We start from the raw sequence: 14,853 nt of genomic DNA, 5'->3' as shown, positions 1-14,853 counted from the left end.
CCAATTAACCTACACCAGTACATTTCAAACAGTGGGAGGAAGCCTTAGCCCCCAGGAAATCCCACACAGACATGGGGGGAACATACAAACTCCGCACAGTCAGAGTGGGATTCGAACACCGGTCCTGGTCGCTGGCGCTGTAAAGGCGTTGCGGTAAACACTATGCCACCCGGGTGAAATGGGCTCAGTTTTAATATTTAAGAAAAATTTGGACAGATACGTGGATGGAAGGGGTATGGAGGGCTATGGACTGGGTGCAGATTAATAGCTTAGAACAAACTAGAAGGGCTTTTCTGTGCCATAATCTTCTGCAGGTCCAGGGCTGCAGGAGGTTGGTGCAGAGTATGGAGTGGTGAAGACCGTGGGCAGTCTGTTGATGGTCAGGTGGATGTCTCTTTGCTGTCACTGGCAGGTGCTGGACAGAGAGGAGCAGATGGACAACCCATGCCCTGGATGGCTCTCAGATCCCAACTGGGACAACATCACAGAGCTCGATAAACTGACCAACTTTCATGGAATTATGAACTCGTTTGAGCAGTATCCCAAAGACTGGAACACTTGGTACACTAATTCGGAGCCAGAATCTGCCGTGTTGCCGGGTAAGTATCTTTGGTGCAATAGGTTGGAGATAGTCCTGACGATTCCCTATGGCTTCCACAGTCACACTGACTGCACAGCACAGAGGGGGTCCATTAGGTCCCCAGGTGTTACTGTTCCACTTGGGGTTTGTCCCACCGTCACCATATCCTTTATCCCGCCACTGCTCATCTAACCTTCTCTTAAAACACCAGAGGTTCATATTTGTTACTTTTACAGGTTTACGTGTTGCAATCCCTTTGATTTTCTTCTTGTTGGCGTAAGTTCTAAAGATCAGCAGGTCCCCCGTCTGAATATTCCACTCCCTGACCCCCCTCCCCATTCCACAATCCCTTGTGCTGAAATAACCCATCACAGTACAAAGTCCAGAGAGAAACAAGGTCATTATCATCAACTTCTCTGGTTTCTGTTGCCTGCCCTATCTCTATCTTTATGTCTCCTTTTCTCCAGCTCCTCTCCTCTCTCCCTATCCCTGCATGCTGAGTACTCTTCTCCATGGCTGTGAATCCTGCATCACCTACAGAAAGCAAGAACACCGCCTTAACACATTCCATTTCCACTGCCTCAGATCCATCCTGGGCTACTCATGGCGCGACATAGTCACAAACGTCCAAGTCCTGGCGAAGACTGGAAGTACGGTCCTCTACTCAATCATCCGCGCTCGCCGCCTGCAGTGGGCTAGCCACGTTGTCCGTATGGAGGACAGCCGATTGCCCAAAGATGTCCTCTACGGTGGGCTACCAGATGCTCCACGCTCTGTTGGCCGCCCATGTCTTCGCTACAAAGACATAATCAAGCGCGACCTCCAGTCGCTGACTGGGAGGGCCTCGCAAAAAATCGCACCGTGTGTGTGGCGTTCGTGATTCGCAGTGGCACATCACAATGGGCCAACAATGTGCCAGAAGGCACCGTGTTCATCTTCGCTCGTGAATGGATGGGGCATGATGATCCCTTTCTTTCAGCTCTGCATTCACAGAACTACCCCCTCCCCCCCATATCAATTCTTACCTTTTCTCTACTGCCCTCATATCCATGTCCAATTCTTGCACATATGGCCTGTGCTCCCTTCTGCCCCTTCCTCTCTCCTCCTCCCACCTTTGTTTTCAGGCGCCTGCCTGCCTTTTTGCTCGTACCTTGATGGAGGGCTCATTACTGAATCATCGGTTAAATACCTTCTCCTCCTATGGATGCTGCGAGACTTGCTGAGTTTCTCAGTAATTTTGTGTATTTACAGTACAAAGCCCTCCTTTATCTGTGAGGGATTGGGCACAGGTAACAGAGGACCACAAAACCTTCTCCTTTGCAACCTAATACAGCACCTAGATAATGTTTTGTAAAGTCCTGACACAATGAAACCCTCAATGGAAATGGCATTAGCTCACCAAAAGTGAGAGAGGTTTTGAACTAAATGAACAAAGATTCTCGCTGTTAGAAGAGTGTAAAGAACCATCATGCAAATGTCTGGAAGCAGATTTATGCAGAAAATGAGTCGTTCCTACATGTGTATGTGTGCATAGATATAAATTTCAGCTCCCCAGTACGCAGACAGCAACCGGCAGGGCTGGGAGACCATGGTTTCATTTCCCAGCTCCACGTGCAGGATGTAAGATGCATTCCCACCACTTCCCAAGGTAATAGTTCTTTGTCATGGATGCAGCCCCGAGTCTGGCCCAAGTAATTGCCAGCTTGTACCTCTGCAGGTTTCCCTATCCCTTGTGCTAGTTATGGTGTTGATCTGATTCTGACCCCTCCAGCTCTCCTCTGTTCCAAATCTCACTTGGAACCATCTCCTTTCTTTGCTGCCAGTTTCCAAATGCTCTTCCTCCCAGGCCCTCTCCTTCACTGCAATTCTTCGAGCTCTGAATCTTACCTCCTTGCTCAAGGTACATGTTCCCTGCTGCCTCTGTCTAAACGCTTCTTAAAACATTGATATCATGCCTGCTAACACCACCTCCCAGGCAGTGCTTTCTGTGTGTAAATCTCTAAATGGCCTCACTCACCTCAAACCTGTGCCCTGTCGTCTCTGACATTTCCACCCTGGGGAGAAGGTTCAGATTAACTATTCTGTCTATGGCTTCATCATTTTATAAACTTCCGTCAGGTCACCCCCTCAGTTTCTGACGGCCCAGAGGAAACAATCCAAATTTGTCCAACCTCTACCATCACAGAGTGCCTCCTCTGCCCCTTCTCACTAGCCACACCACTGCCAATTTTCATATTGTCTGATCACACCTCTTAAATTCACATCCAAGTCTGTATGACAGGCAACAGGGTCTCACCACTCATCTTGCGGGAAACTGCTGGTCACAGCCCCCTACCGTCCCTCACCGCCAGACTCAGAATCCCCATCACCTCTTGCTGTTGGTCACATACCCCACCTCACCGCCGTTCACAGGCCCCTCCCCTACCTTTCACCTCCGGTTGCAGACCCCCCCTCACTGCCGGTCGTAGACACTCTCACTTCTCTCTGCTGGTCGCAGACCCCCTCACCTCTCTTCCTTCACCCTGCTTTGTCCTCCTCACCAGTGGAATGGGAGAACACATGCAACGAGCTGCAGCGGATGTTGATCGTGCGCTCCCTGCGCCAGGACCGCATTGCCTTGTGCGTGACCTCCTTCATCATCAACAACCTCGGCTCCAAGTTTGTGGAACCTCCAGTGCTGGATGTGAAATCGGTCAGTGTGTGGCGGCACGGCAGACTAAGTGTTGAGAGAGCAGCCAGCCTGCCATGGCCCTGAACCAATGTGTCTCCTTTCAGGTGATAGACGACTCCAACACAAAGACCCCACTGATATTTGTGCTGTCCCCAGGGGTGGACCCCACCAACTCACTGCTGCAGCTTGCAGAGAACTCGGGGATGTCGAGCCGCTTCCACGCCCTCTCACTGGGCCAAGGCCAGGCGCCCATTGCCACCCGAATGATTACAGAAGGTGTTGCTGAAGGTTTGTAGCTGGTTAACGAGCAGAGTCTCGTCTCGACACAGTTCATAGGAGGGGCTGATAGTGTGATGACAGCCCAATACTGACCCATGTGTCTTAAATCATGACCCTGACACGTTCCAGCCCCTCTCCCTAACCTTTGCTCGTCCCAGCCTGTGGTCATGACCCACACGTAACCCATTCCCTGACCCTGACCCCCATGTGTACCCAGCCCATCTCTGACCCAAATTAGCCTCCTACCATTCTCCGTTTTCCCCATCACTGTATCCCTTTATTTCTTTCTCTGTTTACCCAGCTCAACTTGAAATCCCAGTTTCCTCGATTTCTCCCATTGTCTCCCTCTCTCTGGGTAACAAAGTGTCTCCTGTTCTTGTTATATCATCCCATAGCTCGGATCTCCCACCCGTGGAAACATTATCCTCCTGTCCCACCACAGGATCTATTTCAGTTTTATCCTGAACCCTGGCGAATCCCAACTGTTTCTTCTCCTCTCCCTGGTCTCCATCTATATAAGACTCAAAGTGTACACCTTCCCTCTACCAGGACCAAGTTTGCGGCTCCTGTTCCGTCTGCCTTGCAGGACTGGAGAGAGAGAGAACCATTTGGTGCCTTCTGCTTCTGAGTCCAAGATCAAAGTTGCACTCCAGAGATTGGAGCAAAAGTACAGGGGAGGAAAGGGCTGAGACCATGATCTGAGAGCAACACAAATATCTTGCCATTTTGGAGAGTTCGATTCTGGGCCAATATTCATCCAAAATCAACATCAAACAAACCTGGTTACTGGAACTGATCATATTACTTTTTTGTAGTACACAGATGGAGGTCCTTTGGCCTCGCAGATCCACACTGATCCCATTTTACTGAAGGAAGTCCGAATCCAATACCTTGCCGGTCTAAACGTCTCCACCTCCTGCTCCAACAGTGTGTTCCAATCAACTCTTCTGTGTATAAAAAAAACTTTCCCCTCCCCAAATCTCCTTCCTCTCACTTTAAACCTCTGTTTTTGACACCCCACCATGGGAAAAGACCCTGACCATTAACCATATCATCGCCTCTACCAGCCACCTCTTAGGCTCCTTCTCCCCAGGGATGAGCCCAGCCTGATCACTCACTCCCTGTAATTAAAGTCCTCCAGCCCCAGCTCCGTCTTTGTGAATATCCTCTTCTGCGCACACCAAGGCTGCTGCCTAGCCACATTCCCAGTGGAAATCCCAGAGAGCTACCTGCTCTCTGTCCATTGTTTGGTGGGATCCTCTTGTTGGGGATGGCGGAAAGGGAATTGCTGAAAGGTGAGGGATCTTTGCATTGTGCGAGGGGCAGTGAGGGAGCCCTGCACTGTGAGGAGGGGGGGACGGTGAGCGGGTGGAGAGGGAAATTCAGGCTTGTCCTTTCTTACAAATGTGTCGTTGGCAGGCAACTGGGTGTTTCTTGCAAATTGTCACCTATCGCTCTCCTGGATGCCCCAATTGGATAAACTCATTCAACAGCTGCAGGTTCAGGATCCACATCCTGACTTCCGACTCTGGATTAGCTCCAGCCCCCATCCTGACTTCCCCATCTCCATCCTCCAGAGCAGCATCAAGATGACGACAGAACCACCAAAGGTAATGGAAGAGCTCCTGCTACCCTCTCGTTTCCCTGCTCCAAAGTTTAGTGGGGAGCACAGAGCAGCCCTCTCCTGAGGTCATGATCCCAACGGAGGCTCACCAGAGGCAAGGATCATAACGCTCTCGTCCTCGGCCACCAGCAGAGGAGGTCTTGGGTTCAGGCAGCACTGCAGTTATCCAGCACTAACTGACAATACTGAAAGGGAGGGATGGTGAGGGAGCCCCACACTGTGGTAATGAAGGAGTTCCATACTGGGGAGGGGCGGTGAGGGAGCGGGGGTGAATTCAGGCGTCCTCTGCTCTGTCCTGGGAGTGTGGAGGCACTCCATCAGCTGGGTGGCTCAAGCAGCAATGAGCACCCTGTTAAATGTCACTGTGTCCACACTGGCTCTTCCATTATCCACAGCAGTACAAATGGTACCCAACAAACAGTATCTCAACTATCGACCACTGTCCCCTCTGGGATCACTTCATGCACTGGGCCCACCCTGTGTAGCAGGGTCAGAGTGTTGCCTTCGCAGGGTTGGAGTTCAAAGGACACCCTTGCAGGATGTGAGTTTGAGGTTCACCCTGGCAGGGTCAGAGTTCAGGGGTCACCTTGGCAGGGTCTGAGTTACAGCATTGTTGTATGCCCTTATTCTATGTTCTCTCTCCCTCCTTCCCTTCACTGATCCCAGGGCATCAAAGCCAACATGAAGCGATTGTACAACATGGTCACCCAGCAGCAGTTCAGCCGCTGTTCCAAGCCCAAGAAGTACAGGAAGCTTCTCTTTGCCATGTGTTTCTTCCACTGCATCCTGTTGGAGCGCAAGAAGTTTCTGCAGCTTGGGTGGAACATCGTCTACAGCTTCAATGACTCTGACTTTGAGGTGGGCAGGTTATTCGGGGCCTGGCCTCTTTCCTCCAGGACCCTGAGAAAGAGCAAAGTGATCTGTCAATTCTGGAAGGAGTATTGCAGAGAACTGTCCTCTGCAGAGCATCATGGGTCACATCACACACTCCCAGAGTCAGACACAAAGTGAAGCTCCCTCCGCACCACCCTATCACACTCTCCCGGGGACAGACACAGAGTGAAGCTCCCTCCGCACCACACTGTCACACACTCCCGGGGTCAGACACAGAGTGAAGCTCCCTCCACACCGACCCATCACCCACTCCCGGGGACAGACACAGAGTGAAGCTCCCTCCGCACCATCCTGTCAAAGACTCCCGGGATCAGACACAGAGAGACGTTTCCTCTGCACTGTCCCGTCACACACTCCTGGCGTCAGACACAGCGTGAAGCACCTTCCGCACCGTCCCATCACACACTCCTGGGGTCAGACACAGAGTGAAGCTCCCTCGCACCGTCCCGTCACACACTCCCGGGGTCAGACACAGAGTGAAGCACCCTCCGCACCATCACATCACACACTCCTGGGGTCAGACACAGAGTGAAGCTCCCTCCGCATCGTCCTGTTACACACTCCCGGGGTAGGACACAGAGAGAAGCTCCCTCCGCACTGTCCCATCACACACTTTCAGGGTCATACACAGAGTGAAGCTCCCTCCACGTTGTCCTATTACACATTCTCTGGGTCAGACACAGAGTGAAGCTCCCTCCGCACCATCCTGTCACACACTCCCGAGGTCAGAAACAGAGTGAAGTTCCCTCTGCACCATCCCATCACACACTCCCGGGGTCAGACACAGAGAGAAGCTCCCTCCACGCTGTCCTATTACACACTCTCTGGGTCAGACACAGAGTGAAGCTCCCTCCACACCGTCCTGTCACACACTGCCAGAGACAGACACAGAGTGAAGCTCCCTCCACGCTGAGCTATTACACAATATCGGGGTCAGACACAGAATGAAGCTCCCTCCACGCTGTCCTATTACACACTCTCTGGGTCAGACACAGAGTGAAGCTCCCTCCACACCGTCCTGTCACACACTGCCAGAGACAGACACAGAGTGAAGCTCCCTCCACGCTGTGCTATTACACAGTATCGGGGTCAGACACAGAGAGAAGGTCCCTCCGCACTGTCCCATCACACTCTCAGGGTCAGACACAGAGTGAAGGTTCCTCCACACTGTCCTATTACACACTCTCGGGGTCAGACACAGAGTGAAGCTCCCTCCACACCGTTCCGTCCCACACTCCCAGGGTCAGACACAGAGTGAAGCTCCCTCCACACCACCCTGTCACACACTCCCGGGGACAGACACAGAGTGAAGTTTCCTCCGCACCGTCCTGTCACACACTTCCGGGGTCAGACTCAGAGTAAGCTCACTCTGCACTATCCTGTCATACACTCCCGGGGACAGGCACAGAGTGAAGTTTCCTCCGCACCGTCCCGTCACACACTCCTGGGGTCAGAAACAGAGTGAAGCTCCCTCCACACTGTCTTGTCACACACTTCCGGGGACAGACACAGAGTGAAGCTCCCTCCGCACCGTCCCATCACACACTCCCGGGGTCAGACTCAGAGTGAAGCTCCCTCTACATTGTCCTGTCACACACTCCTGGGGTCAGAAACAGGGTGAAGCTCCCTCCACAGTGTCCTGTCACGCACTCCCGGGGACAGACACAGAGTGAAGCTTCCTCCGCATTGTCCCATCATGCACTCCTGGGGTCAGACACAGAGTGAAGCTTCCTCCACACCATCCCATCACGCACTCCCGGGGTCAGACACAGAGTGAAGTTTCCTCCGCACCATCCCGTCACACACTCCCGGGGTCAGACACAGAGTGAAGCTCCCTCCGTCCCATCACACACTCCTGGGGTCAGACAGAGTGAAGCTCCCTCCACATTAACCCATCACCCACTCCCAGGGACAGACACAGAGTGAAGCTCCCTCCGCATTGTACCGTCACACACTCCCGGGCTCAGACACAAAGTGAAGCTCCCTCCACTCTGTCCTATTACACACTCTCTGGGTCAGGCACAGAGTGAAGCTCCCTCCGCACCATCCTGTCACACACTCCCGAGGTCAGACACAGAGTGAAGCTCCCTCTGCACCGTCCCTTCACACACTCCTGGGATCAGACACAGAGTGAAGCTCCCTCCGCACCACCCTGTCACACACTCCCGGGGACAGACACAGAGTGAAGTTTCCTCCGCACCGTCCTGTCACACACTTCCGGGGTCAGACTCAGAGTAAGCTCCCTCTGCACTATCCTGTCATACACTCCCGGGGACAGGCACAGAGTGAAGTTTCCTCCGCACCGTCCCGTCACACACTCCTGGGGTCAGAAACAGAGTGAAGCTCCCTCCACACTGTCTTGTCACACACTTCCGGGGACAGACACAGAGTGAAGCTCCCTCCGCACCGTCCCATCACACACTCCCGGGGTCAGACTCAGAGTGAAGCTCCCTCTACATTGTCCTGTCACACACTCCTGGGGTCAGAAACAGGGTGAAGCTCTCTCCACAGTGTCCTGTCACGCACTCCCGGGGACAGACACAGAGTGAAGCTTCCTCCGCATTGTCCCATCATGCACTCCCGGGGTCAGACACAGAGTGAAGCTTCCTCCACACCATCCCATCACGCACTCCCGGGGTCAGACACAGAGTGAAGTTTCCTCCGCACCATCCCGTCACACACTCCCGGGGTCAGACACAGAGTGAAGCTCCCTCCGTCCCATCACACACTCCTGGGGTCAGACACAGAGTGAAGCTCCCTCCACATTGACCCATCACCCACTCCCAGGGACAGACACAGAGTGAAGCTCCCTCCGCATCGTACCGTCACACACTCCCGGGCTCAGACACAAAGTGAAGCTCCCTCCACTCTGTCCTATTACACACTCTCTGGGTCAGGCACAGAGTGAAGCTCCCTCCGCACCATCCTGTCACACACTCCCGAGGTCAGACACAGAGTGAAGCTCCCTCTGCACCGTCCCTTCACACACTCCTGGGATCAGACACAGAGTGAAGCTCCCTCTGCATCGTCCCGTTACACACTCCCGGGGTCAGACACAGAGTAAAGCTCCCTCCACGCCGTCCTGTCACACACTCCCAGGGACAGACACAGAGTGAAGCTCCCTCCACACTGTCCTATTACACATTCTCAGCGTCAGACACAGAGTGAATCTCCCTCTGCACTGTCCCGTCACACACTCTCAGGGTCAGACACAGTAAAGTTCCCTCTGCTCTGTCCCATCACACTCTCAGGGTCAGAAACAGGGTAGAGCTCCCTCTGCACTATGTCATCGCGCATTCCTAAGGTCAGATACAGAGTGGAGCTCCCGCTCTGCCACACACTTCCATGGTCCATTGAAATCCTTCAGTCGATGAACACAAGCAACTGAATATAATGTTAGTCCAGCCAGACTTGGAGTATTGTCTACTGGTTGCCACTCTGCGAGAAGTATGTGGTGATGTTAGAAAGGGGCAGGAGAAGTGTGCTGGGACCTGGAATGGATGGGGTTTTGAGGCAAGGCTGAATTGGTTCTCACTTGGACAGATGGCTGTAGCGTATCGAGAGATTTAAAGAGATATGACACACAGTGGATCGATCTGCCAGAGATGGTGGAGGCAGACACAGTCACATCATTTACTCGATAGGAACAGCACCAAGGGATCTGGAGCCGACAGGATTAATGTCACAATCGACAAGGGCGAGTGATTGAAGATTCAGTTATGTGCTGTACAACTTTCTGTCAGTGTTTGTAAGTCTCTTCATTGTGCTGCAGGTGTCTGAAAACCTGCTCAGCATTTACCTGGATGAGTATGAGGCCACCCCTTGGGATGCCCTCAAGTACCTTATTGCTGGTGTGAATTACGGGGGCCACGTGACAGATGACTGGGATCGCCGGCTCCTCACTACCTACATCAACGACTACTTCTGTGACAAAGCCATTAGCACCAACTACTACAGGTAAGCCTGGCTGCTCCAGTCCACAGCAGGACAGCCCCCACGAGTCACAGGGTCTCTGCTGAGAACATCATTCCTTCAGTGAGAGCAGCTTCCTGAGGATGCTCCAACCATTGAACATCAAAGCCCATTCCCACATGGGATGGCGATTGGTCCACAGTGACCGGGAGACTTCAGTCTGGGAACACAGCGATGAGATGGGGGGTGGGGGGGGGGTGATGGCGTCGAGGTTTGAATAACGTCCTACAATAATGGAGTGTATCACGATATAGGAGCAGAGGTAGACTAATTGGCCCATTGAGTCCACTCCTCCATTCTAATCATGAGCTGGTCCATCCTCCCACTCAGCCCCGCTCCCTGGCTTTCTGCCCTAATCAAATACCTGTCAATCTCTGCCTTAAATGCACCAACTACCTCACTTCCACAGCCATTCTTGGCAACAAGTTCTACAGGCTCTCGGCCCTTTGATGAAATAAATATTTTCCTCATCTGTTTTATATTGACGCCCTTTTATCCAGAAGTTATGCCTTCTTGTCCTTGACTCCCCTACTGTAGGAAACGTCCTTGCCACATCTTACCTTTCAGGATTCAAAATGCCTCTTTGAGATCCCCCTCATCCTTCTGTACTCCAACAGGTACAGTCCAAGAGCCAACAATTGTTCCTCATAAGATGACCCTTTTATTCCTGGAATCATTCTAGTAAATCTTCCCTGAACCCTCTCCAACGTCACCATGTCTTTTCTCAAATAAGGCGCCCAAGACTGTACACAGTTCTCCCTGTGAGATCTCAACAGTCCCTATATAGTCTCAACATCACAGCCCTGCTCTTGAATGCTATTCCTCTCGAAATGAGCGGCAACATTGCATTCACCTTCTTCACCCCCAACTCCACCTGGAGGTTAACCTTTAGGATATCCTGCACGGGCATGCCCAAATCCCTTTGCATCTCGAAATTTTGAATTTTCTCCCCATCTAAACTATATTCCTTACCTCTGGTCTGCACCATTGTTGAGATTCTGCTCTGCCTGTCATTCTCACCAAGAACCTACTGGGTTGTGCTTTTGTTTCAGACTCTCCATCCTGGATAATTACTACATACCCAAAGATGGAGACCTCTCCTCCTATAAGGAGTACATCAGCATGCTGCCAGCAGTGGAACACCCAGAGGCCTTTGGGCAGCACCCAAATGCGGACGTGGCCAGTGAGATTGCAGAGGCCCACAGACTCTTTGAGACCCTGCTGTCACTCCAACCCCAGATCACCACGGCTATGGGCAGAGGCCTGAGCCGGGAGGAGAAGGTAAACACAGCGAGCAGTGAAGCCCCTCCCCGCTCTTCAAAGCAAGGTTTTTCATCCATTCCCACACCACAGCCCACCCCCTCCATTCTGCAGCCATAAATTGCCTCACCAATACTGGGAAGGCAGAGACTACCCAAGGACTGCCTCACAATCCGAGGGAGAGCCGCTCTGTGGGAATGGAAGTCGTGAGGGAAGGTCATACGTTGGGAGGAGCAGTACAGAGGGTGAGCCACACTGTGGCAGGGGAAGTGTTGAGGAAGGGTCACACTGTGGGAGTGGGTGGTGCAGAAGTCGCAGTCTGCATTGTCAGGAAGACGGAGAAAGATAAATGACTTAAATGGCAGAAATGAGATTTGAATCGAAAGGAGGTTTTGTGTGTGAGGTGTGGGAGTACTCAGGCAGACTTCTTGTTCAGAAGAACTCTGCTGCTTGTGAACCAAGCTCTTCTGCCTCCATCTACGCAGCTCGAGCAATTAGTTGGCAGTTTGCTAGGGTGGATTTACTCCCCTGCGGAACTACTATCTTTTTAATTTTCTCGTTATAAGTTTAACATCGGTGACTCCACCGCCGGCCCACCACTGATTAACTTGTCGGTCAGCTGTGGATGTCTTTTCAATGGCATCTCAAAGGCCTGGAAACCTTGCCCTTAACTTCGGGGAGTTCGGGAGGCTTTGGCGGATTGCCAGAGAGTCAGTTCATGAAGTATCCAGGAATACTGTTCATCATTCTGCTTTCTCATTGTCCGGATAAACAACGCGCATCTTGAACTCTCGTTTTGATGTGGGGAATGCGGGAGGTGTGTTCTGGGATTGAGTTAGTATGACTTCAGTCAATGTGAGACGTCCTCTCCTGTTGAGGATGATTCTTTTTTGTAAATATCCCAGATCCTTCATCTGAAAGATCTGGACCCAACAGGAGTCTTGCTGGACCAGCGACCCCTGTGGTCAGGAATTCTTTTGCATCACTGGAAGAGGAGAATGCAATCACAATAGTTGTCCCCAACCATCATGGGTGGAAAATGCACAAAGGCAGAGGTGGGGAGCGATGGCCCCGGCCGTTACAAGCAAGTGTGAAAATGGAGGGGAAACCTGTGATTTGCCTATGAAACGCGATGGCGGCGGGTCTAGTCACGAGTGGAGTTGATTCAGATTCACTAGCCGCCTGTCATGGAGTGGGCGAGGGTGCAGCCCCTGTTGGCAGACTTTGAAGCTCCTCAAGTTTCTGCTGCATTCAGCCCCATCCTCCTGACCTTTGGGCACCTGGTTACGGAGGAGGGAGGGTCAGTCAAGGGCTGTCCTTGTTGGTCTGGGTACCGAACCCGGCCAAGATGGAAATCCATGGGTCCAGACAGTCGAGGGTTCAGCTCGGGCTGACCACCTGCCCCTCGTCTGAGGACTCCTGTATCCCTGAAGAAGGAGCCCTTGGGCAGTCTTCATGAATAGTTGACACCTCCCAAGAGTATGATGGTGTCGATGGAGATAATCATGTTTCAATTTGTGACTTATGTTTTGTGTGAATGGTCTGAATCTGCAGTACTTGTAACTTTTTAATGATTATTAATAGAGGGGCAGTATCGATTTACTGCCTTTAAAAACATCCAGGTTAATTGGGTATATTTTGGCTGCACAGGCTTGTGGGCCAGAAGGGCCTGTTACCGTGCTGTATATCTGAATCAAATTAAAAAGTGCTGAGGGAGTGTCGGCGAGAGCGTGCTGGGATCTGGTATATAAACTTGATATTTGGAAATACTCGGCAGGTCAGGCAGCATGTGTAGTAGAGAATAGGAATATCTGTTCTGGGGAGGCGTTCAAGAGACTGAACAATACAAGTGGTCATGTTTGTGGTGAAGGTTGATGTATCTGCACACAGTGTAACCGGAAGGCAGGAGTACAGGGTCAAAATTGTGCAGTTGTAGAAAGCAAATGCTAGAAATAGCCAGAAGCGTCAGACACCTCGAGTTCTCATTCACCTCCCTCAGTTTCCACCAGTGATCAGCAACAATTGTGAGGCCTTCAATGCAAGGAGTGTAAGGAATAAAATGGATGAGCTTGAGGCGCAAATGGCGATGGGAGGTTATGACATTGTCGGAATAACGGAGACATGGCTGCGGGAAGGGCAGGATTGGGAAATAAATGTTCCAGGGTACACGTCCTTTAGAAAGGACAGAAAGTTAAGAAGAGGAGGTGGGGTAGCTCTGTTGGTAAGAAATGAGATTCAGGCGTTTGAAAGGAAGGACATTGAAACAGGTGAGGTAGAGTCTGTTTGGATTGAATTAAGAAATTGCAAGGGCAAGAGGAATATAATGGGGGTCATTTACAGGCCTCCGAAAAGTAGCTCAGATATCGGTAGTAGTATAAATCAGGAATTAAGAGTGGCATGTCAAAGTGGTAGCAATACGGTAGTTATGGGGGACTTCAACATGAAGGTGGACTGGGATAATCAGACGGGGGCAGGAACACAAGAGAGCGAGTTTATAGAATGTCTACGAGATACTTTCTTGGAACAGCTAGTGGAGGAACCTACCAGGGGGAAGTCGATTCTGGACTGGGTGCTGTGCAGCGACGCAGACTTAATAAGTGACCTTGATGTAGGGGAGCCATTAGGGAATAATGACCATGGTATGGTTACTTTTAGGCTGCAATTAGAAAGGGAAATGGAAAGGAAGTCGGAAGCATCTGTACTTCAGTTAAATAAAGGGAATTTTGCAGCTATGAGGGAGGAGCTATCCAAAATAAAATGGGAAGATACACTAGCTGGGAGGACAACTGGGGAAAAATGGCAGGCTTTTATGGACATTTTTCACAGGATTCAGGACAAATTTATTCCAAAGTGGAGGAAAGGCTCTAGGAGATGCAAATGGCAGCCCTGGCTAACTAAGGAAATCAAGTGCATTATCAAGTCCAAAGGGAGTAATTATAAGATAGCGAAGCGGAGTGGGAAATTAGAGGATTGGGAAACCTTCAAAGAACATCAGAGGGTAACTAAGAAAGCCATAAGAGACGGGAAAATGAAGTACGAGAGGAAATTAGCAGATAATATTGCGGAGGATAACAAAAGCTTTTTTAAGTATGTGAAGAGGAAGAAATTGGTTCGGTCTAAAATTGGCCCTTTGAAAACGGACAAGGGTGAAATTATTACCCGAAACAAGGAGATGGCAGAGGAATTTAACAAATACTTTGCAACTGTCTTCACCAAGGGGGATATAGGTTATAGTCAGTTAGGGGGTAGTGGTCATGCAGTACCAAGAGACTTGGGGAACTTTACTGGGGAGGTAGGGGATCTAATGGATATCCGGATCCAGAAGCAGGAGGTTATGAGTAAATTGTGGAGGCACTGGTCGACATTTTCCAAAGTTCCATAGATTCCGGGGAGGTCCCTGAGGATTGGAGAGTGGCTGATGTGGTGCCGCTTTTTAAGAAAGGAGGGAGGGAGAAAACGGGAAATTATAGACCGTTTAGCCTGACATCAGTGGTGGGGAAGATATTGGAGTCCATCATAAAAGGAGAAATAGCAGAACACTTAGTCAGTAATAATAGTATAAGGGCTAGTCAG

The 14,853-nt window shown here is 51.2% G+C and overlaps 1 protein-coding gene across 4 annotated transcripts in view; it reads left to right on the top strand.

Annotated features, from left to right (window-relative positions):
- dnah2 (dynein, axonemal, heavy chain 2) overlaps window positions 1-14,853 on the top strand; it is a 243,293-nt gene that overhangs the window by 222,206 nt on the left and 6,234 nt on the right. For all 4 annotated transcript variants that reach the window (XM_069920089.1, XM_069920087.1, XM_069920088.1 and 1 more), the window contains 7 exons: window positions 413-599; window positions 3,124-3,272; window positions 3,356-3,539; window positions 4,950-5,140; window positions 5,821-6,012; window positions 9,821-10,005; window positions 11,073-11,301. In XM_069920089.1, coding sequence (XP_069776190.1) covers window positions 413-599; window positions 3,124-3,272; window positions 3,356-3,539; window positions 4,950-5,140; window positions 5,821-6,012; window positions 9,821-10,005; window positions 11,073-11,301 — 1,317 coding nt within the window. The remainder of the gene's footprint in view (window positions 1-412; window positions 600-3,123; window positions 3,273-3,355; window positions 3,540-4,949; window positions 5,141-5,820; window positions 6,013-9,820; window positions 10,006-11,072; window positions 11,302-14,853) is intronic.

This window comes from Narcine bancroftii, chromosome 2 (assembly GCF_036971445.1).
Source record: "Narcine bancroftii isolate sNarBan1 chromosome 2, sNarBan1.hap1, whole genome shotgun sequence".
Classification (NCBI taxonomy): Eukaryota; Metazoa; Chordata; class Chondrichthyes; order Torpediniformes; family Narcinidae; genus Narcine; species Narcine bancroftii.
Note: the sequence above shows the minus strand (reverse complement) of the source record. Positions and strands in the feature narration are given on the sequence as shown.